The sequence below is a fragment of the Nanorana parkeri genome, unplaced genomic scaffold, assembly GCF_000935625.1.
Source record: "Nanorana parkeri isolate BGI_ZX_2015 unplaced genomic scaffold, ASM93562v1 scaffold250, whole genome shotgun sequence".
Taxonomy (NCBI): Eukaryota; Metazoa; Chordata; class Amphibia; order Anura; family Dicroglossidae; genus Nanorana; species Nanorana parkeri.
The window spans coordinates 941,420-959,591 of NW_017306518.1; the positions used below are offsets into that span (position 1 = coordinate 941,420).

At 44.5% G+C, this 18,172-nt stretch overlaps 1 protein-coding gene across 1 annotated transcript in view; it reads right to left on the reverse strand.

Annotated features, from left to right (window-relative positions):
• POC1B (POC1 centriolar protein B) overlaps positions 1-9,029 on the reverse strand; it is a 69,177-nt gene extending 60,148 nt beyond the window's left edge. The window contains exons 1-4 of the mRNA XM_018556723.1: positions 8,997-9,029; positions 6,453-6,537; positions 4,945-5,044; positions 1,700-1,879 (exon numbers count right to left, since the gene is read on the reverse strand). Coding sequence (XP_018412225.1) covers positions 1,700-1,879; positions 4,945-5,044; positions 6,453-6,537; positions 8,997-9,011 — 380 coding nt within the window. The 5' untranslated portion in view covers positions 9,012-9,029. The remainder of the gene's footprint in view (positions 1-1,699; positions 1,880-4,944; positions 5,045-6,452; positions 6,538-8,996) is intronic.
• Between the last annotated feature and the right edge of the window lie 9,143 nt (positions 9,030-18,172).

Here is an 18,172-nt window from a genome sequence, read left to right on the forward strand (position 1 = left end):
GGATAGTGGCAGCTGGTGGAGAACACACAGGGCTTGGGGGCTAGCAGCACTGAAGGAAGGCACATATTTAGCGGTGCCAGCCAGCCATTAATCCCAGTCATTGTTTAGCAGAGTCTGCGGACTCTCCTGATACAAGTTAATTGTTATTAAAGCTTAGAGCAAAGTGAGCTTTTCAGTGTAAAACCGAAACATTCTCATAGTACCATACAGATGTCAATATCATATAGAAACTAAAAAATAGCTTACATCAATTGGGTGGAGACATAACAAAAACTACAACAGGGCTCAAAATTTCCACTCGCCTGCTCGCATTTGGCGAGTAAAAATAAGATGAGGGCGAGTGGAAATTTGGGTCTCCAAGTACCGGTCCGCAGGCCAACTCCGGCCCGTGAGCCGGTACTATATGGCCCACAGCTAGCTGACATGTCAGGAAAATGGTCGCAGACCGCGTACTTGACTTGCGGGAGCAGCTCCACGGTCTGCATCTGTGTCGGATGCAGACCAGCTCCGGCTTCCTTCGGCCGGAGCTCCGACAGTTCTGAGCTCCGGCCGAAAGAAAGGAACAACAGGCAGATCGTACGTGCGATCATCGCAAGCCCGCCCTGCTTCCTATGATTGCAGTGCTGAGCGGGCAGCTTGCGCACACCGGCCCGTGCGCCATTCGTCTTCCGACCACGCCACCAACCCGCCAAAAATCGTACGATTTTCTGCATTTTTTGCAGCGTGCTTGGAAGACGAAAGTCGTACGACCTTACAGTAGAAGCGGTCGCACGCTGCCCATACACCTACCGATTATCGTATGATCGCGGGATCACCCACAACTATCGTACGATAATCGGCAGGTGTATGGACACCTTTAGTGTATGTGTATATTAGGCCCCATTCACACCTACAGTATATTTCCGGTGTCATTAGAGATTCCTGTGTCAGGAACTTGCGTTTTCCTGCAGCAGGAATCCCTAATCTGCCGTTTACAAGCGGTAACGATCATAAGATAAGAATGATCATAAGATTATTTAAGAGGGTGTGTTTAGGGGCGGAGTTAAGGCCGGGGCAGGGTTAAGGTCGTGACACACTGCACGCAAAGCAGCGCAGAGTGGTGGCGAGCTGCCTTTGCGAGCAGTGTGTCATGTCATTTTCTCCTGGGCACCTCAGCTGGCGAGAGCTCGCGGAGCTGAGCATGCCAAGATGAACAATTTCAACTTCAGCCAATCAGCTCGCGTGAATAAACTAGCGCAACAGGATGCGACGTCTGGCCGGTTGTTAAGCACGAGCCGATTGGCTGAAGGTGCAGTCAATCATCTGACTGCACTCAGCTCACACACTGCACGCAAACCTCCGTGCCGGATAGCTTTGCTTCGCTCTGCACGGCTTCGCGTGCAGTGTGTCACGGCCTTAAGGGTTAAGTGGGGCAACTGGTGGCTAGTGACTCTTAAGGCCTGACTAGTAGCTCAGGACTTGAAATTTTGAGCCCTGAACTACAACATATTTGAAAAAGTAGTGCTGTTACTGGTGCCACCTACCTCTTTGTGAGACTACTGCAGTATGAAATGCGCAAGGGCCAGTAAAGGCAAGATACATCTTAGTAACTTTGTTTTACATTTTGGAGTTTAAGTGATAACCTCTATAGACTAACTTAAATCAACGTTTCTGTTTAATGAACGCAAAACAAAACATGTAAACATTGTACAATACGTACTTGGCACATCTCACCCAGTTCGTATGCTGGCTAAGCGAGAAAAGGAAACGCTGGTGATGTACATTCCACGCTTTGATTGACTTGTCATCAGATGCAGTAATTATGGTTTGACCATCACTTGAGAAGTCAACGCTTCGCACACAGGCTGTATGGGCCTTAAATATGGTCGATTCACCTTTGCTGAATACAAGAAAAGCAAATCAATTCAGATATTCAAATATAATTATATACCAATAAAATGAAACTCTCCTTTAATAGGTTCAAATGTACAAATTATTTTTTACAACTCCATTTATACACAAGCATCTGCAAGTCATGTTGGATTTCAGTTGTTTCTAAATTTCAATTTACTGCTAAGCGTGCAATGGCAATTCTCTCTAAGGGACATCTATAAAACTGTAAATAAACCTAAATGTACATTTTGGACGGATTCCCAGAACACCTTCCAGCACATTGTGTTCTGAAACTAGCTTCCCATAGGTACTGTGTAAAACAAGCCATTAGTTAGCAGTATGAATGCCGTTTGAAGTGCACTTTAACATCTGCACAGTGTATGTCTTTGTACTGGCACAAAACTAGACACATCTGAATAATTCAGCTGGCACTGAACAGATAACTGTTAAAAGCTAAAAATACATCACAGGGACAAATATGTAAAACATGAAATAAGAGGGTTTGGTGTAACGGACAGACCATTAAAATGTCTTACATCAGAAGTGAGAGGTAAGGTAGTAAATATCTGCTACCCCAGTCCTGCTAGTGGTGCCCTATACACTTCCTGGTCCTGGCACCATCCAGCACCCTTTTTTGCAGTAAGGAAGACCACACGATGCTCAAGATGGACTTGAACTGAGAATGTCGGCCGGTTTTTGAGGAACCAGACAAAATTTGCAGCGGTGAGTGCCGCTGTCTGCACCCTTTCGATCGGCATCCCTCGATCAGCTGATTGAAGGACCCGGTCGGAAAATCTTCAATTGATCAGAGCCTGCAGCCAATGAGCTGCTGTCTCTGTTCGGGTATTCTAAAACAGTAGAAAGGCATCATGGCACACTCACAAACCAGCATGTAAAACAACTTGGTCTCACCACTAAGGATAATAACAGAGGTTTGGATACACGTCTTCTGCAGAGGATGTGAAAGCCGCACTGCCGCGCCAAGGCACCTCTTATAGTGCTTAACTATAGTCCTAACTCTAAACTATGAGAGTCTACATCTTGGAGCACATGGGGGCAGAAGATTTCAAATTGGGTGCATTTGGGTGCCATGGCGCGGCAGTGCAGCTTTCACATCCTCTGCAGAAGACGTGTATCCAAACCTCTGTTTTTATCCTTAGTGGTGAGACAAGTTGTTTTACATGCTGGTTTTGTGAGTGTGCCATGATGCCTTTCTACCATTTTCTGTTTAAAGCCCATTTCGTGTGCACCTTACTGTATAACTGGTAACAAATTGTTGAGTGCGTTTGTCGTTTGTTTTGCTTGGTCGGGTATTCTGACACGGCCCGGCGGCGCCTGTCAGAATAAATTCCTTGATCGACCTGCAGTTAGTGTTGATGGAGGAATCGGGTCTATTTTTTTTGTTCTGCCCGCGAGTTGATCAGGGTAAACAGAGGCATTATGACAAGATCTATAATAAAAGGGACAGGCCTATACAGTAAACGATTTTATCATGAGACAGAAATATGGAGGCTTCACTTTTGAAAATGCTAGTTGCCTGGTGGTCTTTAACTTAAAAAGAGACCCAATTACCAGACCATTCATTTGAACAATAATTTTTCAATAAGAATATAGGAAAATTTTATGTATTTTAGGCATGTTATATACCTGTAAAAGGCCACCTTGTGTAGACATCTAAAAGCACTCAAACTGCTGCTGAGTGATGCCATTTTGGATGTGAAAAGGTTATGAAGTGAATGTGAGGGGCGAAATGTTTGACCAGCAGACAGTAATTCAACTCTCCCAGAATAGAAGGCTATGATGTGCAAGAAAAAGGGGGCTGTACTAGAGAAATTACTCTTCTGTAGTAGTTAAATTCGCAAGTAAGTTCGAAGGCACGTTGAAAGTGAAAAAGGGACTCTGCAGGTAAGATTTTAAAAATAGTAAAAAATAAAAAAGGGACACAGTCTTTTACCTTTGAGCTATACTGCTACCTTCAGGAGGAGAGGACAGGACAGTGACAAACAAAAACTGTAGGCAAGCCCCAGGTAACCCTTCCAAGCCTCGATCAGTCTCCATTCACACATGAGTGGTAAACATAATTAAAAAATGCATTCCAATGTTCATTGTTCACACTAGGGTGTATTCCAGCTATAGTAATAGCCACAAACGCACGGAATCCTTGCATATGTTAAAATTTGAGCGTCATGATTTAATTGAGCCCAAGAGACTCGAATAAAGTAACAGAAGACATGTGAACTGCCTGCAGCTGAAAGAGCCACTAGAAGTACCTTACATCCAAAGCTAGCATCAGATGAGGCCTCAAGGACTACTGGGTAGAACATAGAGAACATGAGAACAGTAGACCAGGTGGCAGCTTTTGCTAATATGGGAAACAGTTGATTGATGCCGAAAAGGCTAAAGAGCACTCATAGATCTAGTAGAGCATGACTTGACAGTAAAGCATGAAGCCCAATCCTTGAGATCATAAGCTTGGATGATAGTCTGCCTGACCCACCAAGAGATGGTGGACCAAGAATCCGGGGAAACAGAATTAAAAAAAAAAAGGCAGAAACCTAACCCTTGATAGTGCCAAGATTCAGAAACTGGTCCAGACCCACCTTCAGGAAGGAAAGGATTTGTCCCACGAAGAAACTCTTGGGGTGGAAGCCCCAAAACTCATACCAATAGAAGTATAACTTCCATGTTCAATGATAGACCTTGCAAGAAGCAGATTTCACAGATTTTATCATTGTAGCAATCACAGACTCAGAGATGCCCCTGCCCCTCAGAACAGCCTTGTCGTTAAAGCCAACAATGTGAAGAATAATGACAAATAAGTCCTTGGTACGGAAGATCCCGACTATCCGGCAGTGTCTCTACCAGGGGTCTTACTAGGTTGGGAGCTAATGTGCTTGATGCTGTATTCCTTCCCCCCACCCCCGCAACATCAGCTTTAAGAAAAATATATTCAGAAGTATACTGAAAGAAGAAGGTCCTTATGGGTTCCCTCATAATCATAAATACTTCCACACAGGCATGAATACAGTTGATGAAAACATTGATATAGATAGATCTATCTATCGAAAAAACTGCACACTCAGCACTGCTTCCTTGTGTCCAATAAACCTGTAGGCACGTGATTGAGGCTTGAAGTTCCAGATCATAACAAATGTATCTGCTGCAGATGTTGCTGCAAGTAAGTTAAAATATATTAGAGACACAAAAAGTTTTTTGTGTAATTATTTAAAGCACGTGAGATGAAGAACAATCACTACCACCCCCACATCTCCCCAAACAAAAAAAAACACAATAGGAAGCTGAATGCTTTATAAAAAAAATACTCTCAGTTTGATTTACTTGTATTTCTAGGATTCTTCGAGGACAGCTACGCAAGAGATGATTCCACCTTTTACAGCAAGTTTAAAGTAGACTACCACCAGGAGGGAATAGAGAAATAAACATCTGACCAAACAACCAAGTCGGAGAAGAATTGGATGAAGGGTAGGAATTAAGAACGCTGTCCTAGATATATCATTACGGTAAGTCAAACTGGGTATTTCCCCAATTATCTTCCAGGACAGCTACATGGGAGGAGAAGCAAGTATTAGCATACCTCAGGGTGCCACCTGCAGAACTATTCTGCCAAAGGTCAGAGCTTGTTAAAATAGCACCTCTACTCTAAGGTCTCATGAAGGTGTTCCGACTTGACTATACAGCGGCAATACAGATTTGGCACATCGAGGCACCTGCTTTTTCAGCCCCGGGAACCTACCAGTGATCTAGGTGAATGGGCCTTTAAGGTCTGTGATGTCTGTAGAACTTCTGTCTCATATTTAAACAAAATAGTTTATTTAATTCATCTAGTCACTGAGCCTTAAAGACCTGTCTTGTTAGTCGGCCCCGCTGGCTCTCAAATCACCTGAACAATGCCTACATCCAATCAGATTGTTCAGGTATTTTGAGAGCCAGTGGGGCCGACTAGCAAGATACGAAAGCTTGGCCCAGTGGGAGATTCCTCCATCCACACAGTTTAGCATCTGACCATTGCAAATCTGCAGATAATCTATAGGTGTATGGCCAGCTTTAATTAAGTGAATTATGGGGAAGCTCTGCTGACTTCCATCACCCAATCATGTGCAAGCAAAAGTAGTTTTTTTTCTTTTCCTTGCACATGATTGGGTATTTGCAAAGTAAAATTCCACCACATTCACCAAGCAAAAGGCAAACTCCCTTACAATGTGAGCAGCCTATTTGCCTGTAGTAAATCAACCCCACTATCACAGCTCACACGACTGGCACTATGGGCCTGAATTAGTTGGGTGAATTTTCGTTTGCACTGCACAACCGCCACTAGATGGAGCCGAGGAACATAAGCATTTCCTATACTGCTCGACGCCATCTAGTGTCAGTAGTGCCATTCGCCCAGCTATACACTGGGTGGGAGATTTATCAATCAGCTCCTAGGTTTCCATCATGCCTTACTTTGTCTATATAATTGTGGTTTAAAACACACTTTTACCATATTAATCATTTACATTTGCAGACTACTGCCAGGGAATTATCTGATCTGCATCTAAAGTAATGTACTTGTACAGTACCAAGTTGTTTGTTGTCTGGACTAAAGTTGATGGACGTGACAGCATCTTTATGTCCTCTGAAATGATGCTGCAGTGCTGGATCTTCCTGGTTAAAAAAAACAAAAAAAAACAACATTAGGATCAGTGCACTATAATACTAATATTTTAAAATGTATGAATATGCCTCTACACACATTCAATTTGAGACAGAAAAAGGTTGCTAATATATACACACTTAAGGGTTATCTTTCTGAAGCATCGAATGTGAGATTTACCAAACATTTGCTGCAGGTGTTTCTGGCGCATATGTGTTAAACGACAGTGATGGATTCACCTGCATTAAAGGTTTGGTAAATGTCACATTCACTGGTTTATCTATTTTTGTTTTGGATAGAGTCGGGAGGGGTTAAAAAATTCTCCTACCAGGTTGTTCTTTGCAGTTTGTGTCCTGCTATGGAGATTTCCTTTCACTTCCTGTCCCAGAGACGCAACGGGAAATGAGAGAAAATCTTACAAAAGTGAGGGGAATTCCTGTTTTAGACAGTGGTCACCGTAACATTGGCTAAATGAAAGACAGTGACACCTTGTCCGTGCAAGGCAAAGTGACAGTGTCTACAAAAGTTTTGTAACTATAAGGAAATTAGTTGTCATTTTAAGATGAACACATTACTTCTCATGCTGTCATTGTACTTTCAATTCTTCTGCATGGACACTGTTTATTTGCGCGTCCCAAAGTCCAAATCTTACAGATGTGGGCAAGCAAGCAGCACCAGCCCAGTCCCATCCAGCAAAAGTTAAAAGAGAACTATGAGGGGAGTGATTTACACTCATCCTTATAGAGCTGACCTGTGACAAAGAAGCTGTAACAGGTCGGCTCTATTGATTGGGAAGTGAGCAGAAACATGCAGCCGACATGCTCACTTCTCAATCGTCTCACTTCCAGTCACTGCTCCCCGCAGTGATTCCCCTCTCCGATCCTCCAGCACTGATTGGATGAAGGAACGGGGGAGGGTACAACTGGCTCCTCCTCTAGATAGGCAGAGCCAGCTGTCAATCACCCAGCTGGGTGGATCTCGACAGTAATGTCGGGATCCGTCCCGGCTGCGGCGGTCTCAGTGTAACGCAAGCTGTAGCTCGCGGTATACTGAGCCTTGGGTGTCGGGAGGACGCTAGTTTGTGTCCTCCCGTGACCCTAAAGAGAACTATGGGGAAAAACCCTTACCCCATAGTTCTCTTTTAAATTAAGTTTGTAATCCACTTGTTGAAGGAGCTGGTCCATAAATTCTCGACCAATCAGTTGCAGTCCCTTTGCTGTTATTTGGACAGTGGTACATAGCGTGGATGGTGGAATCAAGAATCCCTTGAGGCTGAATAAGAAAAAACAGTGTACAGCCAGTTTAAGAGTGTCATCTTGTGAGATCTAGAATCCTCAACATTCTGAGGATCTCACTGAAAGGCCCATGATGTCACCCGCATTAGGCACCACGGACGTAAGCCTGCACATAAGGCAAGTATATATTGGTATCCTTTCTCCTAATAAGTGTTTTTTTTTAAAGTGACATTTTTACACTTGGGGGAGGGGGGTTAGGTGAGGATTAACCTCTAAGCGGACTTTGCATTTTGAAACAAGGTCAGCTGTAATTCAGAGGCACAGATTGGCTGCACAGGAGGTCCCCCGTAAAGAAAAGATTTAATACTTGCCTATTCTGTCGCCAAGCTTCGCTGATGTGAATAGAGAAGAGTCTTCTGCATCTGTCATTTCTGGTGTGTACAATGCCTGGTTGTGGTGGTTCCTTCCACTTCATCATGAGGGATTTTGTTGATGGGCCTTGGGCAATGGTAGAAGAAGCTTCCGAGATCATTCCGAATTCAATGACAAGTACATTTAAACTGTGATTGTCCTTTTGGTCTGCTTCAAGTGGGTTTTGGAGTGTCATGGGAACACACAACCCACTTGAAGTGAACAAAAGCCCATCAACAGAGGCTCTTACAGTGTCCTGTAGTGACATAATGGCTGCGGAAGGAACCAGAGTGCAGTTGGGGGTCCAGGATCTAAACACTCCTGGAAATGTCAGATGAAGATCCTTTAGCAAGCAAAGCTTTGCGAGCTACACACAGGCAGTGAGTTAGGTCAATATTGAACCTTTTCTTTACAGTCAGGCTCTTAAGTGAGAGTCACTTTAACCCCTTCGTGACTGACGACGTACAGTGTACGTCGCCAGCATCGGGGCTGTTTAAAAATGCTAGATACCATTTGAACACAAATTGCATGTAATGAGACTGCAGAGACCGCTCTATCCTCCGAACCTTTAACACGGACTGCCAAGCAAGCTCAAAGTAACTTCTGAATACTGAACACATGCGTTTAGCACTGACAGACAGGAACCGCCCCTCCCCTCCCCTCCTGTACATCCTCAATAGCAGTCCTGTACAAGCTCAGTAACCCGGTACATTGTCTGGGCTATGCAAAGTAATGCGAATCATCAGTACAGTACAGATTTTACCAGGAAGACCAGGCGTATATCGCCATATCAGGACTGAGTGGCGACTAACACAATATCTCACCAGAACAGACGCCATGGAACCAAAAGCGCCACATTCAAAATAATCTCCGTCACAACAAAGGTCACATGATAGGACCTGGAGGAGTCGCTTGACTACCACGTGATTGCAGAGTACTAATTAGAAGTCGGAGGCAAGGCTGTAGGAAGGGATTACTTTAATTGGTGAGGCTGGGTTATGGGGCGGAGTTTATGTGAGCAGCACGGCTAGATGACGTATGTGATAGGAGATGTTGCTGTGTGATACCTGTGTTGTATTGCTTGTGTCCTACGTGTAAAGAGTGCAGACATGAGTGGGGACACTAGGAAGAGGGTGTGACAGTTGTCACGGACTGTCCACGTGGAATGCAGTAGGCTCAGGCTGACAGCACGCTGCCTATGACCATACACAGACCTTCAGAGATTAGTCACGCCACAGCATGCATGTTAATGTGCGCTGATCTGCGTTTTATGTGCGGCCTTCTGTGTGTGGGCTGGGTTCACCACCTGTTTGGTACCTGTGGACTATGCAGAGCTGGGGTGCTTGCAGCTTTTTGATCGGTGCTTGGCCGGAGGGTGTGGCTATGGTGCCATTCACTTAAATGGCCTGCCACGCCCCCTCCCGTTCCACTAAAAAAAATTGAGCCGGCCGCAATGCGAGGCAGTGCGTTCTGGCCAGAATCGGGCCGGAGCGCACTGCAACTGGTGTGAACGGGCCCTGACACCAATGTTAGTGGTTATTATTGTGGTCACTGACACCAGTGCTGGGGCTTTTATTGTGTCCACTGACACCAATGATGGCTCCAGCTTTTACTTTTTTGTGCTTTGCAGTACATTGCAAAAAAAAAAACGCATTGAAGGTGCGTTACAGTCTACTGTGTAACTCAGGGGTGCCCCACAATTTTCTGTGTTAAGATCTAATTTTCAAATGTGCTCAAGGAGATCTAGCAACGGAAAAAACACCAGTATTTTAAAATCACACACATTAAAATGGTTACTGGGACTACTGCATGTACCTCTTATTGAATAAACCTAATAATTTAAAGCTAGATTGCAGTTTCTTGTTTGGGGCGGGATTTTGTCAACAGTGGTGAATGTATCTGTGGAGAGCATGCATAGCCAGAGAGATTCACCCTCCAGCACACACAGGCCATGTCCATTACACCTCAATAACGAACCCAACCCCACCTGTTCTCCCTATGAGCAACTCCTGCAGCCTCTCACCGCTTTCTGTGTGCAGATCCCAAACCATATCACTCTCTTCCCTTCCAAGTTTGGTAAGTTACCACTTACTAGTAGTAACTCTCTGCTATCTCCTCATCTGGCTCTTCACACATGCTAGTGCTGCTGTGTCTGACAGTCTTCAGGCAGGCCATATGTGTTCTAGTGTGCTGCGGCCTAAGGCCTCATTCACACAACGCAAGAGCAAAATTTTATATTGCGTTTATATACACATGTATATGCGTGCACTATATGCAATCCCAGAATGCATCATTCGTAATAGAAATTTTCATGAACTGTACATGCGCGCAAACACGTATATGCACGTAAAATACGCAGAAAACCGCTGCCCAGACACATCTCGGTTCCATTCTGTTTTTACGCTACTCAAATATACGGCTCCATACGCAGCTATGTGTATGGAGCCATGTATTTGCATATGCTGCATATGGTACAATAGGCGCGGGATTGTGACGGAGGCCTAAATGTGTCCCAACACTTCAGGAGGGGAAGGGTGGGCCAAGGTGTCCGACGCTTTAGAAGGTAGACATGTGCGATTCGTTTCGTTACGAATCGAAATTCGTACGAATTTTCCTGAAATTCCGAATTTCGGAGCATCCGAAATCCGAATAGCAGTTTCTGAATTATATCCGAAATACGAAATTCCGTTAACGAATTTCGGATCCGAATTTCTTTGAAACAGGAACTAATATTACCCCTGTAAATGAGGTTGAACAGCATGACAAGATTTTTTTTTAATCCGAGATACGGATCCGCTGCTGTTGATGCAGTTGCATTACAATACACAGTTACACACACAGGCAGGAAATACGAAATTCCGTTGACGTATTTTCGTTCCATTACGAACATTCGTTATATTGAAGGTAAAAAGCAAAGTACATTTATATTGGAGTTGATGGTAGTTTTTTTTAAAGTTCGAAATACGGAATCCGTTAACGGAATTCGTATTTCGGATAAAAAAACAACTACCACTCCAATATTAACAAAGGTATTTTGCTTTTTAACTTCATCATAACGAATGTTCGTAAAGTTACGAAAATATAACCGCCACTAACGAAAATTCGTATTTCGTACGAATCCGAATTGAGTTCAGTTACGAATTACGAAATAACGGATATTCCGAAACGAAACAGAACAAATTTTTTGACGGCGCACAAGTCTATTAGAAGGAGAGGGGTGGGCCCAGGTGTCCAAAACTTTGGGAGGGGAGGGCCGGGCCGAAGTGTCCGATGCTCCGGGAGTGGAGGAGCAGGACGAATGTGTCGGATGTTGCAGGCGGGGAGGGGCAGATCACCCCTTCCCATCTTCAGTGTCGCACTAGCAAGTGGTAGGGAGCTGACTAGCGATCTACCAGCGTTAGCTTAGCGAACAACTGGCAGATCGCGATCAACCTAATTGGCACCCCTGGTCTAGCTTAACATGAGAAAACACGCTGCTGTGGCCCTGTGGAAGTGTATGGGGCCACACCTTTGCTGACCCACGGAGCAAAGCACCCTCCTTCAAGTGGTGCCCAGGGCATGTGCCATACCCTGAATATGCCACTTGGGCCAGACAGACCCCCTAAGACATGACTGCCCCTGGGAAACAGTGACTGATGGTAACCGTAACATAGCAGACTTTCAGAGATCTTTAGGCCTCATTCACACCTAGGTGATTTGTCACACCTAGGTGATAAAGACGCACAATAAAAATGCACAAACAAGAAATCCCAATCATTCCTATGGCCCCTGCTCACACCTGAGCGTTTTGTCGCAAGCTGTAAAATGCATGTCGCTGGAAAAAGTACATGAGCTTCTTTTTGGCAGATTACAGTGCATTTTGTCCCCCAACAGGAAACGTGCTCCACAAGTATTTTGTGGGCTTTTTAAGCCTTAGGTGCGTCAAACGTTGTCACACCATGCACTCATTAGTGCCCCTTGTGACAGCAGAGGGTGTCTTAGCTACCAAGCATTTGTGCGGTGCATGTAACATGGGAGGAAGGGGAGTGAATCACATGCTCTCCCTACCTGAAACTAAGCATTGGGTATTTATTCTTAGTGAACCTGTATGCTCTCTTTGCAATGTACCCCACTGACCTAAGTGTTTGGGGGCCATTAGAAGGTATGTAAACTACTGTATATGGGCAAATGTTCACGGCACAGTGTATTGTTCTTATCATGTACACACCCAACTAAAGGTGCCCATACACTGTACAACCCTTGCAAGACTTTTGTCTTGCAAGGGTTGTAAAGTATTAAAAAAAAACGTACGATCTGCCCATCTTGGACAGGCAGATCGTACTTGTGATCGCAAGCCCACCCCGCTGAGGGGCGAGCTTCCGATGAATGCAATGCTGAACGGGCAGTGTGCGCGTGCGCACACCGGCCCGTTCGGGAGTTGTCGAACAAGCACACCACTAACCTACCGAGAATCGTAGGATTCTCGGCGGGTTTTCCAGCCTGCTTGTTCGACGGAAGACGTGCGATCATACAGTGGAAACGGTCGGACGCCTTCCATACACTTTGCGATTATCATACGATCGCCGGATTTCCCGCAATTCTCGTACGATAACCGTACAGTGTATGGGCACCTTAAACCACACAGCATTCAAGGTGCATAAAGTGGTATGAACTCAACCCGCATACCCCAAAGGTAGCAGCTTTTTCGTTGTACTGTATCCAGTATTGTTTACGTCATCTAGACTTGCAGTTGTTTTAACAGGGCTCAGGATTACACATAGGTAAACCCTACAGTAGGATACTTAGTAACATCAGCGGGTTACTGCCTGGATTGTATTATGATTATACATACATTTGTATAGCATCAACAGTTTGGGCAGCACTTCACAACATAAAGACTGACTGTAGTTACAATACAACACAAGAGCACATGGTGGTACCTTCCTCCAGCACTGCATCTGTACAGGTAAGGAGTGTGACTTTAGGGGTACAGATTGAAGGGCAGCTTGGCTTGTGATTGGCCAGACCTGTATATGATCTGTACACCTGACGTCATAGACATTTATCTCTTGTCAGAGCAAATGCACCATGGGGGAATTGATCAAAACTGAAGCAGCTGTACATGGCAACCAATCAGCTTCTCTCTTCAGTTTGTTCACTTAAGATTTGAAAATGAAACAGAGATGCTGATTGGTTGTCATGCACAGCTGCTCCAGTTTTGATAAATTCTCCTACATGTCTTTTATTACAGCTGTAGGGCAGTGGCGTCACAAGGGGGGTGCGGCCCGCACCTGGGTGTCACCATTGGAGGGGTGACACCAAAATGACTGACAGTCATTTTGGTGTCACCCCCCCTCTTAAAAGACGGGTCGCTCGGTCATGGACCGAACGCCCAACAGTATCAGGAGAGAGGAGGGGACCCGGTGGCATACCTTATCCCGCCGGGTGGCTGTCCCCTCCTCTCTCTGCCGACGTCCATCACCAAGATGGCCGCCGGCAGGCATCAGAAGATCGCCGTGCGTGCGCGATGATGTCACGCGCATGCGCGGAGGCGTCTTGTCTCGGGGTGACACTCTGTAACCGCTGCGGGTGTCACCCAGCCTCGGGACGCCCCTGCTGTAGGGCTCTTGTGTGAAGTCACATACAATGAAAGTATTAAACGTTTACTAAAAGTAGAAGTACAGTATATGTAAAATACTAAGTTTCAACGCATATTAAAGTGACATTAAACCCTCAGATTTTTTAACATAAAACAATACTGTAATGTGTGCCTTACTGTAATCCATGGTTGTTTCCCTTCTCTTTGCTGCTCTTCCTTTTAAATCCTCATGTCTTCTCATGCTTGGGGAGAACTTCCCTGTGCAGCTCAGGGCCTCTTCCTGTAGTGCTGGCTCAGGTTACAAGCCTATACAAACTTATACACAGACACCGTGTATCCATTCCTGAGACAAGGCAGTCAGCTGCAAAACAGAAGTTCTGCCCAGCATGAGAACAGATACAGATTTAAAAGGAAGAGCAGCAAAGAGAAGGGAAACAACCATGGATTACAGTAAGGCGCACATTACAGTATTGGTTTATGTTAAAAAAATCTGAGGGTTTAATGTCACTTTAAGTCTCAGAATGATTTGATGTATCTATTTTTATTTATTTTTTTACCAAACTCGGCTAGTTTAGGCAACTGCATGCCATGTCTTTGGATAGTACCTTGTAACTAAATGATATCTAAATATGAGTGAAGAACAAGAATTTGTTTCTTTGATCCCATACCCAAATATGCAGGGTATTACATTCTAATTTCTTCCTCAAAGGAGCACAAAAGACAGCCATAACATTATGACCACTTGCTTAAAGGAGAACTATGACTTAAGGGCAAATAAAAATACCCCTTACCTTGATTGTAGTAGCATCGTTCTTTTTTTCTAAATTCGCAGCACATCACAGATAAAAACCCTCAAAGCTGTATTAAATGGCTGTCTTCAGCCATGCTCCAAGCTCCTTTCCTTTTAGGGGGCGTTAACATTTGATCCAGCCCGCCAACGGCTTTTTTTTCAAATGATATTATTGCTGTGGCCGCGCTTCCTCTCATCGTGCACAGCTGTGTTTTGTCAGCTCGTGCACGCAGGCTCCTTCCCCTCTCTCTCTCTGCATGCCCTGTGTGACGCTGACATCCTCAATTCACTGGGGATCGCTGATGAGAGAGGGGAAGGAGCCCTCTCTCTCTCTTCAGCATTTACTACAAATCGTAAAGCCCATATATGGTAAATGATGTCACTGGAGATCCCTGCTGATCGGATCCGATCAGCAGGGATCTCCAGTGACATTTACCATATATGGACTTTCCGATTTGTAGTAAATGCTGAAGAGAGAGAGAGAGAGCTCCTTCCCCTCAGTCATCAGCGATCCACGATCTGTCAGCAGAGAGAGAGAGAGAGAGTGGGGAAGGAGCTGGCACACGGGGTAGTGCAGGTAAGGAGAGAGCTGCTGCGCATGTCCATATATTCGTGGACGCGCAGCAGCTCTCAAGAATCACTGTCAGTCATCAGTGGGGAGGATCCCGTCAGATACGTCGGGATGTCTTCTCATTGCGGCACTTAGCCCCGCCCACCACCTAAAATAAGGTTTTACAGCCTTCCTGTGCATTTTGGCTAATTACAGTAAATTACATTATTTACTTATTTAGCCTAAGGAATGCATTCATAAAAAAAAGATAGAACCCCATAGTCCCCCTTTTGTCACCAAAACAGCACTGACCCGTTGAGGCATGGCCTCCACTAGACCTCTCTGCTGTGGTATCTGCCACCAAGCCGTCAGTAACAGATCCATTAAGTCTTGTAAGTTGCGAGGTGGGGCCTCCATTAATTGAACTTGTTTTTTACAGCACATCCCACAGATGCTTGATTGGATTGGGATCTGGAGAATTTGAGTGGCAAGTCAACACTCAAAGCTGTTGTAGTGTTCCTCAAACCTTTCTTGAACCATCTTTGCAGTGTAGCAGGGTGCATTATCCTGCTGAAAGAGGCCACTGCCATCAGGGAATACAGTTTCCACGTAGGGCTGTACTTAGTCAGCTACAATGTTTAGGTTGGTGGTTTGTGTTAAAGTAACACATGAATGGCAGAACTGAAGGTTTACCAGCAGAACATTGCCCAAAACATCCCACTGCATTTTTCCTTTCTTTGCATAGTGCATCCTGCTGCCATCTCTTCCCAAGGTATGCAAAACACTCACCCACCCATCCACATGAAGTAAAAGAAAATGATTCTGATTTATCAAGCCACCTTCTTCCATTGCTCTATGATCCAGTTCTGATGCTCTTTTGCCCACTGTAGGCGCTTTTGGCGGCGGACATGGGTCAGTATGGGCACCCTGACCAGTCTGTAGCTACACAGTGACAGTCCCATATGCAACAAATTGTGAAGCACGGTGTTCAGACACCCTTTTACTGGAACCAGCATTAACTTCTTTATTAGCAATTTGAGCTACAGTAGTTCTATTAAATCAGACTAAATTGGCCAGCCTTTGCTCCCCACATGCATCAGTAAGGCTTGTCCGCCCATGTCTCTGTCCCTTCACTGGACCACTTTTGGTAGGTCCTCACCACTGCAGGCCGGGAACATCCCACAAGAGCTGCCATGTTGGAGTTGTTCTTACTCAGTCGCCTAGCCATCACAATTAGGCCCTTGTCAAAGTCACTCAAATTCTTACGCTTGCCCATTTTGTTCCGCTTTCAACTTCAGGGTCAAAATGCTCACTTGTTGCCTAGTTATCCCACACACTCCCAGCTGCAATTGTAATGAGATAATCAATATTATTCACTTCATCCGTTATACTTATTGGTCATTATGGCCGATCAGTGTATACTCTCAATGCATTAGTGCAAAGTCAATGTGCAGTTTTCTCTATTAGCTCACTCAAGGTAAAAGTTGCAGTGCTTACTGCTAACAGTATATTCCACTTTTGTTCTACGTTCACTATGGCAAAGAATGAAGACACTTGAGGTTCTGTAGTATGCTCATTTTATGTTCCTGTTTCTTCAGTAGCCTCAGAGGTTGAACATCTGCATCTGAAGCCTTGCCACTTTCAAACAGGAGCCTGTCAGCATGTAGCTCCATTACTAACCCATTGAAGAAAGCATCTCAGCATGGATGTATTTGACAATGACTGGCGTCATACTGTGCTCAGCAATGACTTCTGGTGCAGTTTGGGTCTGAATGTAGACAACATAACCAGAGAATCTTAGGAAAATCAACCCCATCAGCTATTCTTCGAATGAAAGGAAAATTTGTACTAAGAGAAATGTGACTGCTATTGCGGACTCCCTCTTGAAAATGCTAGCTGCCTCTCATGCTGATCCAAGGGCTTTAATAGTTTGAGTCACTGACGCAGAGCAAGCATGTAGATCCGCATACTTGTTCTGGTAATGCAAAGAACTGAAACTTCCCAAGTACATATTTCTGTGAAGGTTTTCGGCAATGACACAACTAGTTACCGTTGAGGGACTATGACCACCAGTCCACTGATAAACAGAGCTGTCATATCACACAAACCTACACTTAAAAATTGCATTATTTTTTTTGGGAAAGATGATATCTGACATCAGATTGCAGCCCATCGGACCATATACAGTCTCCAGTTAAACAATTTGTAGAACCATTTTTGTGACTAGACATTTCACTTAAAATATTAAGCTATGTGGAAGAGGTCTGAAATAACATTCTACCAGAAGCCAAATGCCTCACAAAATAAATGAACGTATCCCAACGAATAGAGGTCATCTCATATTAAATGCCTCAGAATATATGGACACCCCTGCACAAAAGGGTCACACCTCCAACCAGTTTTCTCACTATATAATTTAGAAGTATTGCAAAGTGTAATTAATTATTGTAGATGATACATTACACAGTATACAGTATATTACAGAGTTTAAAAACTCTATAGCTGCGGTAATGTGAATTTTCACAAGTGTTTGGTCACAACTGACTCCCATAGCCTCATTTACTTACGTTAACTTTATGTATGAACATTACTCCAAATGAACCTGAATCATGTGATCAATCTTTGTCTTTACCATATTCACTGCTAATTCTGATAAACATTAGCCAACATAAAACTATCCAGGACAGTTTTATACATACAGTAGAGAAAGTGTTTAGTTCCAAAGTCAAGGACAGAGGGAAGAGTATGTCCAGTAGGCATGGCTATAGGCTAAAATTGAGATTAGGCCCCAAACTGGTGAGATGGAATCACCAAGAGGACATAGAGGATAAAACCAAGACACCCTTTTTAACACTAGGTGACACTTGGGCCTGCAAAAAATACTCTGGAGCCTGCCTAACACCAACCACAGCTGTGGTACTACAGAGCATCAACAGCTATGAAGAGAGGGACAGGAATCTTAGCCAAAGCCCTGAAAGCATATCCTATAGAGCAGGACAAGGCAAGGTATCTAGAAGACCCTCCCTGGAAGGCTGCTGATCAGCCAAAAAGTGTTTGGGGGGGGGGGGGGGGGGGGGGGGAG